Genomic DNA, 20,429 nt, shown 5'->3' with positions numbered 1-20,429 from the left:
TCATTTTATTATACTTATTTATCCTGTTTAAACTGGGATGAAGCTATAGAGATCAGCAAGCACCCCTGTGCATAGTCATACAAGGTCTCCTTGTCCCACGAGCAAGATTGAAGTTTATTGTCACGTGCCCTTTTTTATACGTAGTGAAATGTTGACAGAGCTGCTCCCCAGACTGTGCATAAGTATAATGAAAGAACATCTAAGTTGCAAAATAAGTTGTAATAATAAAAATTACTATATGGATGGGACATTATGAATACAAGTAAAATAGAAGTTTAAACAGAAGGAAATAACAAATGTACTGGTGTTTTGCATCCTTTTATTGGCCTTTCTGCAACTTGTTCAGGGTTTTTCATGTAATAGTTGCATCTTTCTGTCCCTTTTTTTTTCTTAGCTATTCAATTACTTTTGGGATTTTTTTTTGTATCAATCTGTGGTTTATATTTTCTGAAGTGTTTTTCTGCTACAATGCTGACATGAGTTTATATTGCTTAATTTCTAGTTTGTGATTTATTGTGGTCAGTTTATATCTTGTCCTGCTTTGTTTCACATCCTTATTTCTTTTTTTGTTTGTTTGTTTTTTGTTTGTGTTTGCAACTGCAAAAGTAAATACTGTTTTATTTAGTTTCCATGTGGTTATTTAAGTCACTTTAAGTGCTCGTTTTTGTCCTCCTTTAGTTGGATTGCATTCAGTTGTCTTGATGTTTTCTTTATGTGGTCTGTTTGCATTTCTGTCTTGTTTGTTCTGTATTTCATTCATTCATCATTCTTCTATTACTCGACAGATTTAGTCCCGTTTCATAGCTTGTTTTTATTGACAACATTTGCCTCTTTAAAATGCTGCTCATTTGGCATTTCACATGGGTTAATGTTAAATTTCTTTGCATCATCAGTTTATTCCTTTTGTGATCTGTTTGTATTTCTTTTAAATCAGTTTGAGTTGTTTTATGAACATACTTTCAGTCACATGTTTTTTTTGCCAGTTGCTTCATATAGAAACACAAACCACCTGGGCTTCTTCACACTTAGGGCTTGTTTCTTGAAATGAATGCATCTCAGTAGTCTTAGCGTAACTAATAAATGGCAAAAAACTATCCTACAAACCATTAAGAGAATAAATTTTAAATAATATAATAATATAATCCAAAGTAATGCTTGCAACTTATTTGTGGGTGAAATATCATGGATCAATCATCAAAAATTTGAAAAAATATACTTATTTCAAAGAATATTGGTCACTTTGTCTTTGCTGTCTGGAAAAGCAATTGTTTTACTGCTGGTGGGGGCATCTACTTTTAACATGCTAAACAGTTTCTGTAAATGGGGAGAAGGTTTGAAAAGGTGATTTTTGAAAAGAAATTCTTAACCAGCTCATTAATGCTCTATTGATTGTCAGAATCTGTCAGTAATCATGACAACATGGCTTCAAACAACATGACTGTCAGAATATTTGCCAGATAATGCACATTATTCCATTTTCTCACTGTTGTGAGGAGGATGTTGTGTGCTTGGCACCAAGTGGATTAATGGCTTCCCATCAGATAGGTTTATTAAAAAAAAGACAACTGAGAAGACTTTTCTTTAAGATTATTATAAATATTGTATAAAAATGAATATGTTAATGCCATTTAATTTCAAAGTAAAAATAAATTTGATGCATAGAAGCAGAAAACATTAAAATCATGCTGCAGAATTTTGCTGTCTGCCATGTTTTTATCACAGTTTGATACCACAATGACCTTATTATGCATACAATAAAATCACATATCATCTATATAGCTCTTTACAAGAATCAAGGGTGCTTTAGAACAGAGCCATAAAAAGTACATTTAAAACATGGAAAAATTAAAATGACTCATAAAACAACTGGAAAATTATACAGTGCTGCAAGTTATGTGCCTTACAAAAATACATAACATGGATTAAATGAAAATAATAAAATACCCTTGGGAGAAAAATTTGATAAAACATTATTAGATTTGAATATTTTGAGATATAGCTTTAAGAAATGACTGCTTTTGGTTTTCTTCACAACTACTTTATGAAAGAATCTTGCAGGAATTTTAAGCTCTAGAAAAGAAATTTATCCAAAAAAACTCCAAAAAACCTTAATTATCGTTCATCCCATTACAATAACTTTAGTTATCTCTGACATTTGCATAGAAAATGGTGTTTAAATGTCAATTTATTGATTTATACTGAAAGGATGCTATGTCTCCAGCTGCCACTAGAGGGCAGCAAATCATCAGAGGTTCTCTGTGTGGATGTGAAAAATCAATGATGATGCACATCAGCTGCTGAGGTTTAATGCTGTTTGAGAGAAGCTACACACACCTGAGCTGCAGGTGCAGACAAACTTCATTATTTATTTTTTATTTAATCTTAGCTCCAATAAGCAATCTCAGAGACTTTACGGTGCCCTACAATGTGTTAAACATTATTTGTAAGCTGTTCCCTTCTTTGAAAACTTCAAATGGAGTTTTTTTTTTCATTTTAAAGGTTTTCATTTTCCAAAATTTAAATTCACCTTTTGATCTCAAGATGGACATTTAAGCTGTTTCACATGATCATTTTGAAGGGGTTTAGGCCATACAAGAGAGCAAGAAGAAAACATAAGCAGTTGAATGAAGACTCAGTCTGACACACAATCCTCTGTTTGCAAAATGCAACTTCAAGTTCAAGTTGGAAGGAAAACTCCAGCTTCATCTGTATCTAAGAACTTTTTATTTATTTTTCCTTATGTATTTGAAATGCATAATTTGTGTTGCATTGAATGGAAACAGCAATACTATTTTATTATTGCTCAGTTTTGTAGGCCAGAGGCCTTTTCTACAGAGCTGGGTGTTTTCTTATTGAGGTAAAGTCAGGGTTAACCCTGGGTTTTCCAAGCTACGATGCTAGTTCACTTCTTATTGCAGTATATAACCAACGTAACTCACGCTGAACCCAAAATCGAACACAAAGAAGGAACATGTGGAGTTCTGCTTAAAAAGTTTGGGCTGTAACAAAGTAATCAGAGTACTATCCATTTATATTGTTTCATAAATACATATAATCTGCCGAATTTACATTTTAACAGTCTGCTAGTTCTGCCAGCTTTCTTCCCCGACTGTTGCTGTGGTAACGGTGTTGCTTTTGGCCCAGATGATGTGTTTAATTCTTTATATTTCTGAGAGTGCTCCTCCACGGTCAAGTTGCTGCTCTGCAAGGTTCCTTTATATTTCCAATTGGTCAGAGGCTTTTATGTGAAGGTTAGGGTTAGGACATTGACCTTGATGGGAAAACTCTGGGTTGAATTACCAAATCGATTACCAGCTTGGTAGTACCATGTATCCAGATCCTGAATGTCTGGGTAAGTCAGCCCAGGTAATGGAAAGCTATCCGGGGTATGTTAATCTCTCTTCGTACTACAGGCCTCTGTTGTTTCTGTCTGAGCTCAGTGTGCAGGCATGGAAACATGGGACAGATTTATTATCTGTGACCAGAGACATTTCCCACTGTGCTGTCTGGTTTTATGAATTTATTAAATGAACTTTGAGTTTTTAACTTTTATTATCAGTAAGATGGGTTATTGGTAAGTTTGACATAATTCTAAATAAAACTCTGGGCACAGACAATCAGGATTTTGATCATGTGAAGCCATCCCTTTATGAACATAGATGAGTATTTAAGTCTGTAAAGTAATAATGAATGATTCAGTCTTCTTGGGTAAAGTTTATCATGACAAAAAGGATTGTTTGATCCTTATTGGGTCCAGTGCTGAGATTGTTTATTGCATGACTGTGCAGAAGACAGCGAGAGGAGTGTTTCTTTTTATTTCAATAAGATGCATTGATGAAACTGCGCCAGGCAGCTCTGGTTTCTCAGTTTAGAGAGAGAAAAAAAGTGACAGAATCCCTTCACTCACTGTAGGAATGTGTAAAAAGGCTGGTCTCACACCCATAAAATGCCCCATGTCTTAAAGAGTTAACTGTGTTAAGTGAAGCTCATTGAGTTATTCAGGTGCCTGGGTACCTCTTGGAGTTTTTATGCGTCGGCTCACAAGAACTTGGCAATAAAAACGAAGCTTTAGTTCATCTGGTGTGTTATTTATAACTTGGGCACATCTTAATTCAGCCAGCAGAACCATTCCTTGTTTTCTTGGACATTTCCAGGCTGCAGATGGCTGTGGTGCTTTACATAAGAAAACAATAAAAGACAGGATTTTTATGGCTGACCTGAATAGAATGGTTCTGGAAGCGGTTTACCAAGCTTATGGATGCATGTTCTGCCTCTGTCTTAGTTGGCAATCTTATCTAACGTAGAAGCCCTCATCTCTAATGCTTCAGGCTTGTATGATTAAAACTAAAACTAATTGACAATTCTGGGTGTAAATACAAAATATGTCATGTGATAATAAAGTTAGTCTGGACTAGTCTGTAGACTTTGGAGGAGCAGGAGAAGGAAACTCTGAAGTGGTGCCATTAAACATGAATATTCTGAGATCAGCCCTAAAACACATGGAAAGTATGGTATTTAGACTACTTGTCATATGTTGGTTATAATTCAGGAAGCTGATGTTTTTATTATATTATAATCAGTCTTAGAAGTGATGGAGGAAAGAGATTTAAGAGGCATGTAATCAGTCATATGATGCGCTTACTTGTGGTTTAATTGTTTAATTTGGCATGTTTCATTGAAAGAAAAGGGAAATCATGAATTTATAAAAGCATTTTAATTATTTTGGATCATACAGGCAGTGATATGTGTTGCTTAATTTTTCTTTTAGTGGATTTTTTTGTTTGCTTTTTTTTTTTTTTTTTTTGTTTTTTTTGTTTTTTTTTTTTGTACAGAGAAAGTTTCAAGGGAAGGTGTGGGCTTCATAGGGTGGATTGCCCTCTCCGGGTCGGGAGTCAGGTCCTGCTTCAAGTGGAGGAATTTAAATATCTCGGGGTCTTGTTCACGAGTGAGGGAAGGTTGGAGCGCGAGGATCGGTGCGGCGTCTGCAGTAATGTGAACTCTGCGCCGATTTGTCGTGGCGAGGAAGGAGCTGAGCCAGAATGCGAAGCTCTCGATTTATCAGTCGATCTATGCTCCTGATCTCACCCTATGGTCATGAGCTGTGGGTCGTGACCGAAAGAACGAGACCTCCTGTACAGGTGGTCCCTTTCTTCTGCAGGTGTGGCCGGGCTCTTCCTTAGAGATAGGGTGAGGAGCTCGGTCATGCGGGAGGAGATCAGAGTAGAGCCGCTGGTCCACTGCATCTGGTCAGGATGCCTCCTGGACCTCCCTGGTGAGGTGTTCCGGGCACGTCCCTGCGGGTGGAGACCCTGGGGAAGACCCAGGACACGCTGGAGGGATAATATCTCTTGGCTGGCCTGGGAAACCTTGGTATCCCCCCCGCAGAGTTGGCAAATGTGGCTGGGGAGAGGGAAGTGTGGACTTCCCTGTTAGGCTGCTGCCCCTGCGACCCGACCCCTGATAAGCGGTAGAAGATGGATGAATGGATATGGGCTTCATTTGGCAGGTTTATTGTATAGCTCATTTCATGAATTAGACAACACAAGGGGCAAAATAAACCTTAAAATGTATTAAAGCAAACTTTAAAGAGTCAAAAATGTGCAATGGAAACAGAACAAGCTAAACTAAAGATAAACAGACAAAGGACGACTGAATAAATGCTTTAAGGTACAGTTGTGCTCATATGTATTCATCCCCTTTCATTAAAGAAAAGGCTGAATTTACAACAGTCACTCAAATAACTGGAGACTTTAAAAAAGGAACAATAACTAAAAATTTGCAAAAATATAATTTAGTAATATAATGCTTTTGTAACCCGATATACAATGTCAATTTTGTACTGTTGCTTCAACGGTTCGATAAAAAATAAATATATATATTTGTTTTTTCATTTAATTGAGTTGCAGAAAGAAAGAAAAAAAAAATTGGTCCTGGACAAATTAGAGCACTTTTCTGTTGAACAGTGGGACAAAATACCTGTCAACAGGTGCAGAAGTCTGACTGAGAGGAACAGAAAACACCTGACTGGAGCGGAAACATTAAAGGATTGTTCGACACAATATTAGTTTATGAGTGATGTGATATGTAACAAAATATCTTATTTGTTTGCTTTTTAAAAAAAAAAATTCTATTGAACCATAATTAGAAAATAATGTAGTAATTTTCATAAAATTTTTATTTATTACTTTAGTCAATTTCAGCTTATTTTACAGGCAGCTGTTTTTTTCTTCTTTAATGAAATGGTATGAATAAATATGAGCGCAACTGTACATGTCATATGGACACACATCATCAGTCACAATCATATGTACATATGCGAGAAAACAAAAAAATAAGTAAATCAAAATCTGTATTTTGATTTAAAGCTAGCATCAAACGTACAGAATTGATCTGGGAAAAGTTATTGTGATGATGACATACACGTCTCAGAAGTTTGAGTGGAATAAAAATTTGACAAGCGACAAATGTTTAACACTTGATCCCGACTTAATTATTAGGGCTGTGATGATATGCTTTTGTCCCAATTAAATTTGATTCTGATTTAAACTGCGATTCTCACAATTCTTTGATATTGCTAATTTTTGTAGATTAAAAACAAAAAAAAAAAAGTATAAAACATTTTTTTGCTAGTCATTTTTCTTTATTTCAATGAAGAAAAAACAACACAATAGCCAGATCATCATTCTGCTGCAATAATGCCCAAGATGACAAGTAAAAAGATCAATAAAAAACTATAAAGATAATAAAAATTGAATTACTTTTATAAAAGAAATGTTATATTTTTTAACAAAAAAAAAATCTATTTCAAAATTGCGAAGCAAAAAATCCCAATTTTTCAATTCAATTATCCCACCCCTATTTATATTCTTAAAAGTTGGTATCACAGACCAACAAGTTCTGTTTTGGCATTAGTCTTAAATTTTTGTTTGTTTGTTTAACCCCTGTAAATCCTGCAATTTCCACCTAAAACATGTTTTCATGGATAAAATACTTGTTTTGGACCAACAGTTTTACTGGATCTTTGCCAATGTAACATGAAGTTTTATGTTGCAGTATCATCTGCTACCAGAGTACGGTATGGCATCAAAAATACAATGCATATACTTGTGCAATTGTGACTGGTTTGAAAAAAAGTTGACTATGGCCTCAATAATCTGTTAAGACTGTGTGTCAAGCACATTATACATTGATTCCAGTAGAATAACTGCAGTAGACTGGCCGAGAATAGCTTATTTGATAATGATTAGAATTGTACGTTATATCTAAAATACATGGTATCACAGTACCTTGGTCATATCCCAGAATCCACCTTTCTTCACAGTACTTTGTGGAACAATGGCTTTTTGTATGGATTGCTTGTGGTGTTCTCACTCTCAGATGTATGTTGCTCTGCAGAAAAGTGTCTACTAAATGACTGGAGAATAGACTTATGGTGGTGTTGTTTACTTTGGTGCACCACCTCTTGGTTTTCTTGTCACCCACAGACTATTCCACTATTCTGCAGGTTTTTGCTGTTTCCCTGGTCCAACACACCTGGCTGAAACTAATGGATCATTTCAAAGAAGTTTACAAGAAACTCTTGGATGCATTTGGTTTTAAGGCCCCGTTTACATCGCTGAGAAAGTAAAACTGAAAGGTTTCGTTGCGATTTGGCTTCTGCTTCACACAGTTGCACAGTGTCCGGTGGATAAAACCACCAAGATTTAAAAGCGACCTCCAGAGTGAAATTTTCTTGCAATGTAAGGCGAGTCCTGTCTGTGTAAACTGCAATCAGAATCCTTGGACGACAACGATGTCTTTCACATCATCTTGCACTTGTGCACTAAGACCCGGTTTAATCTGCGAGAAACACAACAACAATGGCGGACCTCCATGTCATGTTTGTGCAACTGCATGTCTTTATTTCATTTGGTCTGGTGAAGAAAGAACAGAAGAACATTTATGCTTTTAGTGAAGATGTTGAGGTTACATGCACCAGATAACTAGCGGTTAGCTTGCAGTGCTTCAGTTGTGTTTATGAGGATGCAGCAAACACCTGGGTGTGTTGCTAAAGCTTTACTGCCCTCTAGAGGCATGGCATGTGCACTACACTGTTTCTGGTCCTATTTTTATTTTCCCTGCAGCGGTCATTTTACTGTTGCGTGTACTTCTTCTTCATCTTCCTCTTCTTCTCCTTCTCCTACTTCTTCTTCTCCTTGTTCTTCTCCTTCTTCTTCTTCTCCTCCTCCTTCCTCTTCCTCTTGCTGTCCTTTGTCTCCTTCTCCTTCTTCTTCTTGCTCTCCTTTGTCTCCTTCTCCCTCTTCTTGTTAATACGTAAAGGAAAAGGTTTTTTGTGGAAATGTGGTGTAAACGGGGCTGAAGACTGGAGTCACATTTGCAGTGACCTCTAGTAAACGCATTGAGAAATGACATTTGACTCGTGTCCTCCAGCTTTTTAATTTTTTTTAAGCTTTACCCGCGGATGCAGAAGATACTGATCTTAGTTTCATCCAGTCTTTTTACAGCAAACTGCCTAGGCCCACAACTTTATTTTGACAGCTTTTGCATGAACATAAGTGTTTCAAGTGAATATTTGACTATTTAAAACCAAAGTATTTGTAGACAACCAATATGGCTCCTTTTTACCATTTCTTTCCCATCGTAAACTTTGTTTTCCTTTTTAATAATGAGTGATGTCAGTCTCCATCTTCAACTGAGCCATATCATTCTGTGTAACCAAAATCAGTCTGTCTCGCAAAAGGAGTTTTAAATTCCAAAAGTTTTGGTTTTTAATTCTAGGTTTGATATGTATAATAAGGGCCAAATAAGAATCAATATATTGCATTTATACCTAACTTCTAAGAAGTATAGACAATGGAGGTAGATTGCAATAACAGGATCTAAAAACAGGTCATTCCTGCCCCTCCTTATATTCACGATGCCTCAGGAACAGGAAACTATTACTCAAAATTTCCCCATATCTGATCTTTAGATTGAAATAATTATGTCTTTCTTTTTTGCCATTGAATGCATCATAATGACCGTGGTGTTTGATGACTTTACACACTTTGGTTGGTGACGCATCAGAGCAATAAGTCAGAGAAAGAAAATGTAATTTTCTCCATGTTTCACAGTCGTTATTGTCCAAAAGAAAAACACATCTAAACCTCCTTTGCTCCAAGCTACTTTTTTATTTATTGTTTAAAACAAAAGCTTATGTTAATGCGTTAAAGTGTTTGTGTGAAACAATTTAAACTAATTCCTGCTTTCTTTTTCTTGTTTTCTACTGTTTTTTGAGCCTCTGCCCAAATATATCGCAGCTTGATAACGTCTCCATCAGCATGTTACAGCTTATTAGACAATACTATTGAGGGGTCATTGGGTCGTACATCGTCATGTGGAACAACTTTACCCTAAAATAGTTATATTTGTTAGTTACGGCTAACTGTAGCCACGTGCCGCTAAACTATTTACTTTTGTGCTCCGCTATGGAAAGACCCTTGCGGATTACATCAGGTTTTGAAGTTAGTCGAAGTTACTGGAACTTTTGGTTGGTTTTTTACTCCAGTGGAAAGCGTAGGGTGCAGAAAAATTACCCCTCTGTTGCACTCAAGTCTTCAAGGGTATTTCCTCACATTCATTCTGCCTCTGTTATCTGTGATGTAGGCCTGTCCTGTTGGCCTTGACAGCCAAACTTGGCAGGGTATGTGCTCTCAGCGGTGTCAGGCTAAAGTGGATTATTGTGCAGTGGTGGTGATGAAAAGCGGTTCAGTGTTTACCCACTGGTGTAGATAAGGCCCTCCTTTTTCCCCTAGAGGGAAGTGACTACAGTCACAAAGGGACGGAGCAGCTTACTGCCAGCAGGCAGGTGAGGTAGCCAGCTTTCCACTGGAAAGTCTACATGTGTAGAGAAGAGAGGAGGAACAAGTGAAAGACAGCTGACAGCAGAGGGAAAGGAAATCTCACCATCAGGCACAAGGATGACATGCCATTAGCAAGATGACTGGGCATCTTGTGACACTTTTTTTTTTTTTTTTTTGCACAACAGAAGAGGAAGGGAAGAGTGAATGACAAGACACAAAGTTAGTGGAGCCTGTGCTGATTTTTCTCAATTCCCAGCTTTGGCAGCTATGAACAAGACAAGAAGGCAACTGAAAACAAAGTGAGAAGAAACGAGGCACACAGCCTAAAGGAAAGTAATTACCGCCGTGCTTGATTAGCCTTCGGTTGGTGGATTTACAGTCAGCTGTTGCGGTGGAGTCACTGAGAGGACTGCGCTGGAAGAAAGCCGGCATGGACGGCGGCTTTTCTTCCTTGCGCTCAGAGGCAGCGGGAGCCATGAGGACGGTGTTGGTGTCTGCTGAGAATCTACAGCTTACTCTGAAGCCTGAGATCAGCCAGGAGGAACAGGCCCTCACACACACCAACACCAAACCAAAAGACACACAAAAAGCTGGGTACTGTAGTAAGATCACACACAACACTCATCCACACATGCGCTACTTCAGGTCTTATTTGACAAAGTAGACATGGTCTATCATATTAATACTAAGGAGTGTCATGTCATCCAAAAAGAATCAGCAGAAAACTGTATCAGTATATTCGGGCCTGAACACACAACTGTGGGCTCTCCATCGGTGCCGGCTGTAGATTTGAAAGCATTTGCTGCCACTTTGGTTGGGTGTAATAAACGTGGAGCTTTCAGAGCTGTGGGTTTGATTGTTTTGGTGCTTTAGCTTTGCTCTGCCGTTAAAATGGATGCGGATTTGCTTTGTGGGGGAGTGAAGACAAGTTTTAAAGCAATGTACATTGCTGAGCTGCTGTTTGAGCTGTTCACCTTTTCTTCTTCACTTCTTTGAAGCTTCAGTTTCTTGGTTATGAAATTATTTGCTGTTGGTCCAACGTGGCTTTAAGCCAATCAGCAATGGGCCAAGTGAAGGCTGTGCTCGTCTGTTTCAAGGTTTCCTTGCATCAGTATTTGGAGATTTATCTGAAGTTTGTTTATCCTAAAGAGAGGGGTGATAATCTCTGATAAGGGTGCAAACTTCTGCCTTCTGTTTTTCTTTTTTTTTTCCCCTTCAAAGTTTAACTTTGTGGCATATTTTAGAGAGACCGAAAGATGTGCCAGGCTGATAAACTTCTAACTTTGCAGTCAAAGTCATTGCCATGTATTTGAACACACGCATGGTGGTTTATACACCTCATACAGACCTACTGTTTCTCTTATAAGTTTTGATGTGGTGTAATAATACATCTAATTCATAAAATGGGACAGGAAAATGGTTAACATTAGCCTCTGCTATTGAAGTGGATGAGAAAAAAGAGACGTGGGTTTATTATTACAGAAACAGTGGGATGGAAGATGCAAGGTAAACAATAATGCTTTCCTAAATACGAGAAAAAGCAGGTACGTCTCTGATTTTTTAAAAAGTAAAATATAAATGCAAACTTATTTAAATAAAGAAAAGCTACAACTTTTGCGAGGTTAAGGTGCTATCGCTGAAGTACTGGGCCCCTGTACTTTCAGTTGGGTTATTTGGGGGGAATTGAATCAATAAAAACCAAGAGAAAAGTCACATTTTGTTCCTCAAAAATGGGGATATAATGCCAGTGGAATAGTTGGGATTAGACCAAAATATCTGTAATGTGAATTATAGCATAACTTTTTAATAAACTGAGTGATTAACAGTTGTTGGGTTGACCCAAAGCTAGTCAGGAAATTGATTTAATATTGAAGATAAAATTCAATCCAGCTCAAACTGATCTCTCAGTAAAACACTGCTTGCTTACCCATTTATGTACCTTTTTAACTGGGAAGTGATCTAATCAGAAAAACTGATACAGGTCATAAATACATAATTGATATTTGGACCAGTCAGCAGTAGGCATTGCAGTTTTATTTATAAGGCACATAACATTCAAATAAGCAACTCAATGTGCCTTTATGTGCCAAACACAATAAAAACAATTAAAGAATAAAACAAAAGAAATAAATAAAAATAAAAAAAAAAGAGTTAAGAACATATGACAGAAAAAAAAAGTTCAGCTGACAAACACTGTTAAATAAAAGTATGATTATCATCGCCGCTCTAGACATTTGTCTCACATGACCAGGCGGACTCTTCCAGACAGTCGCTGCATGGAACTGAAATGCAGCATCACTAGGTTTATTCCAGTCTGGAAACTATCAGGAGCTTATTGTTGAGTGTTGGGTTGAAAATCAAGGATCCTTTAAGTTGCGTCTGTTGTCACGAGGGAACTTCTGCATACTTCTACGCCTGTTTTGCTGAGACTCTGCATGAACCAGGCTTCTGTGTAGTGTTAGTCACATTGTGAGTTAGCATTAGCTGAGGAATGAGCCCTGTCATCATGTATGTGAGGAGCAGTTTTAACAGAAATAGTTCTGATGCTGCTGGTTTGTTTGTAAGGAAAGGGTTGCGTTTGCCATTGTGTAACTGTGTTTACATGCCCTGAAATGTGTGAAACCGGGACATGAATGTTTCTCAGAGCCTTTAGTCAAGTTCTAACTTTAAATTGATTCGTAAAGTTGCTTCTGATTCAAAGCTTATATATTTTCTGTGCTCAGGAATGAAGACCTGAAAGAGATGCTGGAAAGCAACAAGGAGTCACTGAAACTGGAGGCCATGAAGAGGGTTGTTGGGGTGAGAAGAAAACAGGCACTTTCTTTTAATATTCCCTGCAGGAATTCTGCATTCTCTCTACAGTTGTTTCAATGCTTAATGTTTTTTGTTTCAGCTTATTTCCAAAGGGAAAAATGCATCCGAGCTGTTTCCTGCTGTTGTCAAGAACGTTGCAAATAAAAACATTGAGGTAAGACTGCAGCTATGATTAATTTTATCCTTGTGATTAACGGGTCATGTGGATGGATTCATTCAGAAGCCTTTTTAATGCACAGTTTGTGTGTATTGCTCCAACATTTGTTTTAGTTATAGTTAAATCCAGTTTAAAAAGCTAAAAAGAAATAATATTAATGACTATAATAATCACAAGTTACAATGAAAGAAGAAAGTTTCTATTTTACAGTTTATATTTGCATGTTGACAAAGTTGCAAATGAAACCAAACAACATTAGTTAAAATATTTTTGCAGAATTTAAGGAGAGTTGAAATGATTAATTACTGGTAAGTAAGTAAACTGTACATATATATTAGGGCTGTGGCAATATGCTTTTGTCCCAATTTGATTTTGATTTTTTTTTGGTGCCGATTCAATTTAAATTGTGATTCTTACAATTCTTCAATATTGCTGATTTTTGTAGAAAAAAAAAAGTATAAAGCTTTTTTTTTGCTCATCATTGCTCTTGATTTCAATGAGGAAAAAACAACACAGCCAGCTATTTTGCTGCTATAATCCCCAAGAAGACGAGTGAAAACATTAATGGAAACAATAAAAGTGACAAAAGATTTTTTATAGTGGATTCATTTTATTTGGAAAAAAATATCTTTTTTTAAATGTTTTTTTTTTTTTTTTAAAACAAAATTTCAATTTTAAAATTGTGAAGCAAAAAAATCCCGTTTTGTTTTTTTTTTCCCGATTCGATTTTCCACCCTTATATCATGCTTTTCACAGACACAAGGTCACAAAGTGCTTCACAGGAATAAAACGTACAACGTATAGAAAAACAAAATAAATACAGAACAGTGGTATGGTACAACTGAAAAATTATTTTAGCTAATTATGAACATGTTTACATAAGTTGCTTAACCCTTGGCATACATCATAGGTGTTGAATTTGTTTAGAAATAACTAATATATTTGAACAAAATATTATTATTACATGAACTTTCACCTCCAATAAAGATAAAGATTAACTCGAATCGATTAACTCGCACATCAATTAAGATCAACATTACTAACTTTGAGGTGGATAACCTAATTAAATATGTTGCAGATTTGATAAAACAGACTTAAACTAAGACTCACAACATGATAATGAGCATCCAGACCTGGCGAAGTCGTTCAAATGGGGTCAACCTATAAGAAATTATAAATTTTGATCATTCTCAATGATGCATCTGGACATACAAAGTCACATAAAAATAATTTACATTTCGAGGCTCAACTGTGGGCAGTTCTAATAAGACATATGTTCATTCTCAAATGATAACATAAGAATTTGGGACCAGTGCAGAAAGTTCCTCAGTGCCGCTGGTGTTGCCATGTTTCTCCATGTTTACATAAAGCTGGTCTGTTGCTGCAGCTCTATCTGCTTCTATCAAACTGCTTTTGGCATTGAACTCGTACCAAAGTTTTGGGTCATATGATATCTTTGGATCCTCTTCTTCTGAAACCAGTCATCTGTCTTCTTCTAGTCTTTACTTTTAGCAGTTTAAATCATCTTGCAGTAAGGCAATCCTTTCAATCCTTCTCTTGAAGGTCCCAAATTGAAGTAAGGGACAGCTACCGACATTGCTTCTTAACATCACAGAGTAACAAGGATTCCAGTTTCAAATGTTCCACATCTGTCATTTTTTACATGTGGTTAATGCATGACCAGTTCACATGATTGCTTTTGGTTTATATTTGAAACAAGTACATGTCTTTAAAAGATTGATGGCATTACACTTCATACTAGCTCAGTTTAGCTTAAATCTTCCACATGAATCGACTTAATTTGACAGCTAGCCATAAATGTGTGCAGCTGCATAAAGACACCATCTTATCTCTGCTCCTGCATAAACACACCAGTAAATCCAGCAGTGAGAGTCATGACAGACCCCTGTACCACCGATTCCAGCAAGTGACCAAATTCTCAGCAGCTGCTCGAGAAGGGCCTCCATGCTCGGAGTCTGTGAATATTGATTAGTAGCAGCAGAATAATCAGAGCCTGAGACCAGGCGCTGTGCGTAAGGCATGCAGCCCAAGCAGCTCGTGGCAGGGTAGGGGGAGCAGATGGGTGGATCTAATTGGTAGGAGAGAGTCCAGAGTCACATCTTCTCTCTTCTACCTTACACTCGCCAGCTGCTAAGGTAGTGTGAGGTCTTCTTGGTCCCTCCTTTTGTTTCTTCTCCTCCTCACTCCACACGTCCACAGTGCATCTCTTGAAAGATGGCCTCCTCCTTTTGCTCCGACCCTCCTCCCTTCCCTCCTCCTCACCATGAGCACCCATTGATCTGCTCTAATTAGTGCACAAGCATAACAGCAGAAGTGCCTGCAGTTTATTGACAGCGTTGCGTGATCTGATATCAGCGCTTTATATTTTCTTTAATCATTTCTGTACTTGAGTTGAACATGACATACTTTACACTGTGTGTGTGTGTGTGTGTGTGTGTGTGTGTGTGTGTGTGTGTGTGTGTGTGTGTGTGTGTGTGTGTTTGCTAATTTGTGTTTAGCTCATTTGTGTACGCTTTCAAGCACATTTTTGGGTAATGAAAGAAATTATTCTTTAAAAAAAAAAAGAAAAAAAAGACAGAAAATCCTGTTTGATGCCGGGTAAGTTTCACTTTTAGTACCCTTAATTACCTTTTGAGCAATTTAAAATGAAGTCTGTCATGTGATTTGTGGTCATAAAGCCCAGATCCTTGAGGGCAGATGGGTTGTGTCTCCTTTTTATAGTGAGTAATGCCGTTAATTCTAGCAGTAATCACCAGAACGATGATTGAGAACTCTGGTGCAGTGCTGCAGGTCAATACGGGCTGGATTAGAAAGCATGGTGCTGATTACTGGCTAAAGCTCTTGGTGATTGTACCTAAAATGTAACCTTACTCCTGACCTCGAGCTTAAATCAGCACATAAATGAAATTATAAATAGTTCCTCAAGCAAATCATCATTTTTCATAACCTTTTTTCAACCCATTTCATTATCTGTAGATCCACAAGCCCATAACGGCAGAAACTGGCTCGGTTTATTCTGCTCTCTTTTTGAGCAGTCGATGTGAATCAGCAGGGGAGCAACCTTTGACCACCAGTTAAACTTGTCAGGAAGCAGGACAAATATTATCTCAGACTCTCCCTGTGAGAAAAGCGGAGGTGTGGAAGGTAAAACTAAATACAGGGGCAAAACAAATACAGTGTTACTCACAGGAAGACGACTAAAAATCCTAATCTTGCTCCTCTGCCTGAAACAACACTGGGTCAAGTTCACAGCTTGTGAAGAAAGGAAGTTTTGTCGCTGTTTATTCCCAGTCTTTAGAATGATAAACTCAAATTTCCCTCATATTAAAAAAAAATCTCAAGAAAAGCTTTTCATGTCTCACATTATTGTTCATTTTCCTTGTTTTTCAATTCTAGTCTTTTATCTTTCTTTTTTTTAGGTTTAAAAATTGGACAGCCATTGTTTCTTGTGACTTTTTATAACACAGCTTATTTTTGGATTATTTCCACATAATTTCCTTTTCCCCAGCTGCTTCATTCTGTTTCTGTTTTCTCGTCTTCTGCAGCTGAAGAAGCTTGTGTATGTGTATCTGGTAAGATATGCAGAGGAGCAGCAGGACTTGGCTTTGCTATCAATCAGCACCTTTCAACGGGCCCTAAAGGTAACATTTGTTTTTCTCAACATAAGTTTTGTTGTAAAAACATGAAACGTATCATGTTGTAACGTGATAGTTTTATTGTAAAAACGTGAAACGAATCATGTTGTAACATAAGTTTTGTTGTAAAAACGTGAAACGTATCATGTTGTAACATAAGTTTTGTTGTAAAAACGTGAAACGTATCATGTTGTAACATAAGTTTTGTTGTAAAAACGTGAAACGTATCATGTTGTAACATAAGTTTTGTTGTAAAAACGTGAAACGTATCATGTTGTAACATAAGTTTTGTTGTAAAAACGTGAAACGTATCATGTTGTAACATAAGTTTTGTTGTAAAAACGTGAAACGTATCATGTTGTAACATAAGTTTTGTTGTAAAAACATGAAACGTATCATGTTATAACGTGATAGTTTTATTGTAAAAACGTGAAACGTATCATGTTGTAACATAAGTTTTGTTGTAAAAACGTGAAACGTATCATGTTGTAACATAAGTTTTGTTGTAAAAACGTGAAACGTATCATGTTGTAACATAAGTTTTGTTGTAAAAACGTGAAACGTATCATGTTGTAACATAAGTTTTGTTGTAAAAACGTGAAACGTATCATGTTGTAACATAAGTTTTGTTGTAAAAACGTGAAACGTATCATGTTGTAACATAAGTTTTGTTGTAAAAACGTGAAACGTATCATGTTGTAACATAAGTTTTGTTGTAAAAACGTGAAACGTATCATGTTGTAACATAAGTTTTGTTGTAAAAACGTGAAACGTATCATGTTGTAACATAAGTTTTGTTGTAAAAACGTGAAACGTATCATGTTGTAACATAAGTTTTGTTGTAAAAACGTGAAACGTATCATGTTGTAACATAAGTTTTGTTGTAAAAACGTGAAACGTATCATGTTGTAACATAAGTTTTGTTGTAAAAACGTGAAACGTATCATGTTGTAACATAAGTTTTGTTGTAAAAACGTGAAACGTATCATGTTGTAACATAAGTTTTGTTGTAAAAACATGAAACGTATCATGTTATAACGTGATAGTTTTATTGTAAAAACGTGAAACGTATCATGTTGTAACATAAGTTTTGTTGTAAAAACGTGAAACGTATCATGTTGTAACATAAGTTTTGTTGTAAAAACGTGAAACGTATCATGTTGTAACATAAGTTTTGTTGTAAAAACGTGAAACGTATCATGTTGTAACATAAGTTTTGTTGTAAAAACGTGAAACGTATCATGTTGTAACATAAGTTTTGTTGTAAAAACGTGAAACGTATCATGTTGTAACATAAGTTTTGTTGTAAAAACGTGAAACGTATCATGTTGTAACATAAGTTTTGTTGTAAAAACGTGAAACGTATCATGTTGTAACATAAGTTTTGTTGTAAAAACGTGAAACGTATCATGTTGTAACATAAGTTTTGTTGTAAAAACGTGAAACGTATCATGTTGTAACATAAGTTTTGTTGTAAAAACGTGAAACGTATCATGTTGTAACATAAGTTTTGTTGTAAAAACGTGAAACGTATCATGTTGTAACATAAGTTTTGTTGTAAAAACGTGAAACGTATCATGTTGTAACATAAGTTTTGTTGTAAAAACGTGAAACGTATCATGTTGTAACATAAGTTTTGTTGTAAAAACGTGAAACGTATCATGTTGTAACATAAGTTTTGTTGTAAAAACGTGAAACGTATCATGTTGTAACATAAGTTTTGTTGTAAAAACGTGAAACGTATCATGTTGTAACGTGATAGTTTTATTGTGAAAACATGAAACGTATCATGTAATGAAAGCATAAAGCCAAGCATAAAACCAGAGCAGGTTAAGGCAGGTGGGTCCACAGCTTTTTAAGATGTACATCAAGGGGCTCCGAAAGGAAAATAGATTGGGAACCACTGACTTATTGTATCTATAACACACTTTTTTTTATGTAAACTCCATAACACTTTAACCCTTTCTTTCCGTGGCAGGATCCAAACCAGTTCATCCGAGCCAGCGCTCTGAGGGTTCTGTCCAGTATTCGTGTCCCCATTATTGTTCCCATAATGATGTTGGCCATCAAAGAAGCTGCAACCGACCTGTCTCCATATGTCAGGAAGACTTCTGCGCACGCTATTCAAAAACTGTACAGGTGCAGTAAAACCACAGCCCTACTGGTTTCAGTGGATCAGTAAATGTTTGGTAATGTTGATAGAAGGGGTTTTGCCCTGCGGTTATTTTGCTCTTATCAGAGGGGTGGTTATGAAACTGGCATGTCTCAGGGAAAGAATAAACACTTTAAGTAGTAAAAGTAAACATGAGTAAAGTTAAAAGGCAAAGCTTCTTATAAGGCTGCCTGATATCTGAGTGCAATGTTTCTACGGCTGCGAATACACCGACAAATATTTTCCTTAATGAACCAGTTTGTCTTAAGGTAGGAAATTACTTAGCAAGGACCATTTTCAAACCTGGGAGATGGGTACTGTTTTCCTCTCTGGATTCATTTTTCTGCCTTGATTACATAATCAAACACAAGAAGTTAAAAGTTTGTACAGTACACCAAAATATTTATTGCATGCAAGTTTTATTAATCCAAAACTGTTGCTTTCTTTTAAATCAAATCCAGTTCCTGCAAGTGCCAAGAAAAGCCTCCATCATCTTATCCAAAATGTAAAGCACAAATAAATGGTTATAAATACTGAAAATTGTGAGCACAGGTAGAATACCAGTCCAGTACAGTGTAGTTGCTATTTCATGTGACAGTGGCAGGATGCCGTCCTGCAGGCCTCCGCAGTGTGCATCAGCAGGCCTGAATAAAAGGGAAAAAGCTGGGTGGGAATTATTTTTAAAGATGCAAGTTGTCTCAGTGGATCTGTATTTACTGTGGTTCTAACATAACACCTTGTAACAATGGAGGTTCAAACATGCCTTTGTGTTTGTTGCTGTTGACATGGATGCTTCTCATTTTTGACCATTTGTCAGCAGACATGTTGCTACTCCTGCATCTACATTTTGACCCCAATCACAGCATACAGCACAAAAGCAAATAGAAATGTTATGTTCATTCATGTCAGTGGATTCCACTGTGAACAATGCACCTAAGAGTATTCTTAATCACAAAATGATTGAACTGCAACAATCCATAACTGCAAAATATTCATTCTGTGGTGGCAAAAAAAAGCTTTTTAGGAGCTATAATCACGAAATATTTAGGAATTTTGTCCAAAAATGTTTTTATTGATTATAAAAACTGTTGATTATTAATTTTCTGTTCTGATTTTTTTTTTGCCACTTGAGCTCAGAATACACATATTTGTCTGCTAAAAGATCCACAATATAATGAAGCACATTTTACATGATAAACAGATGTTTCAGATGTCCATTACTGTGTTTGTAATATGACTTTGTTCAGCCGCATACTCTGTTGTGAATGTAGTATATGTTTAAGACCCGAGAACATATTGTCTCTGCTATTTTATGATCCAGTTATGTGATGTGTTGAATTCTTATCACTAAGTATTTACAGTAACAGATTAGCATAATGATGCACAGCATAGAAAGCTGTTTTAGGTGGAGAAAGTGACTCCTTGAAGAAAAATCCTGCTTACAGACAGTTGATTTAAGTTGCTGTGGCACATGTTGTCATTTTTCTGAACTCTGTGTGGAGATGATTCAATCTGGCACTCTGTCTGTGAATAATTGTTTCTTTTTTCCATTTTGTCTTTAGTTTGGATCCAGAACAGAAAGAGCAGCTGATCGAAGTGATTGAGAAGCTATTGAAAGACAAAAGCACAGTAAGTACAAGCTGAACATTATCCTGCTGTCCAGTTCGCTTCCTTTAAAGAAGCGCTATGACCACTGGAGGGCGCCCCAGTCAAGCGATTCTCCCCTGAGCTCTTCATCCCACAGCTCATTCGGCAATGCCATGGTTTGTTAACACCCACTTAAACCCACACATCTTCAGATGCTCCTT

The 20,429-nt window shown here is 36.6% G+C and overlaps 1 protein-coding gene across 1 annotated transcript in view; it reads left to right on the top strand.

Annotated features, from left to right (window-relative positions):
* ap3b1a (adaptor related protein complex 3 subunit beta 1a) overlaps positions 1-20,429 on the top strand; it is a 75,962-nt gene that overhangs the window by 446 nt on the left and 55,087 nt on the right. The window contains exons 2-6 of the mRNA XM_079257047.1: positions 12,566-12,641; positions 12,736-12,810; positions 16,380-16,475; positions 18,448-18,608; positions 20,184-20,250. Of these exons, the coding sequence (XP_079113173.1) occupies positions 12,566-12,641; positions 12,736-12,810; positions 16,380-16,475; positions 18,448-18,608; positions 20,184-20,250 (475 nt within the window). The remainder of the gene's footprint in view (positions 1-12,565; positions 12,642-12,735; positions 12,811-16,379; positions 16,476-18,447; positions 18,609-20,183; positions 20,251-20,429) is intronic.

This window comes from Telmatherina bonti, assembly GCF_933228915.1.
Source record: "Telmatherina bonti genome assembly, chromosome: 17".
Classification (NCBI taxonomy): domain Eukaryota; kingdom Metazoa; phylum Chordata; class Actinopteri; order Atheriniformes; family Telmatherinidae; genus Telmatherina; species Telmatherina bonti.
This window is presented reverse-complemented; position numbering and strand designations above follow the sequence as displayed.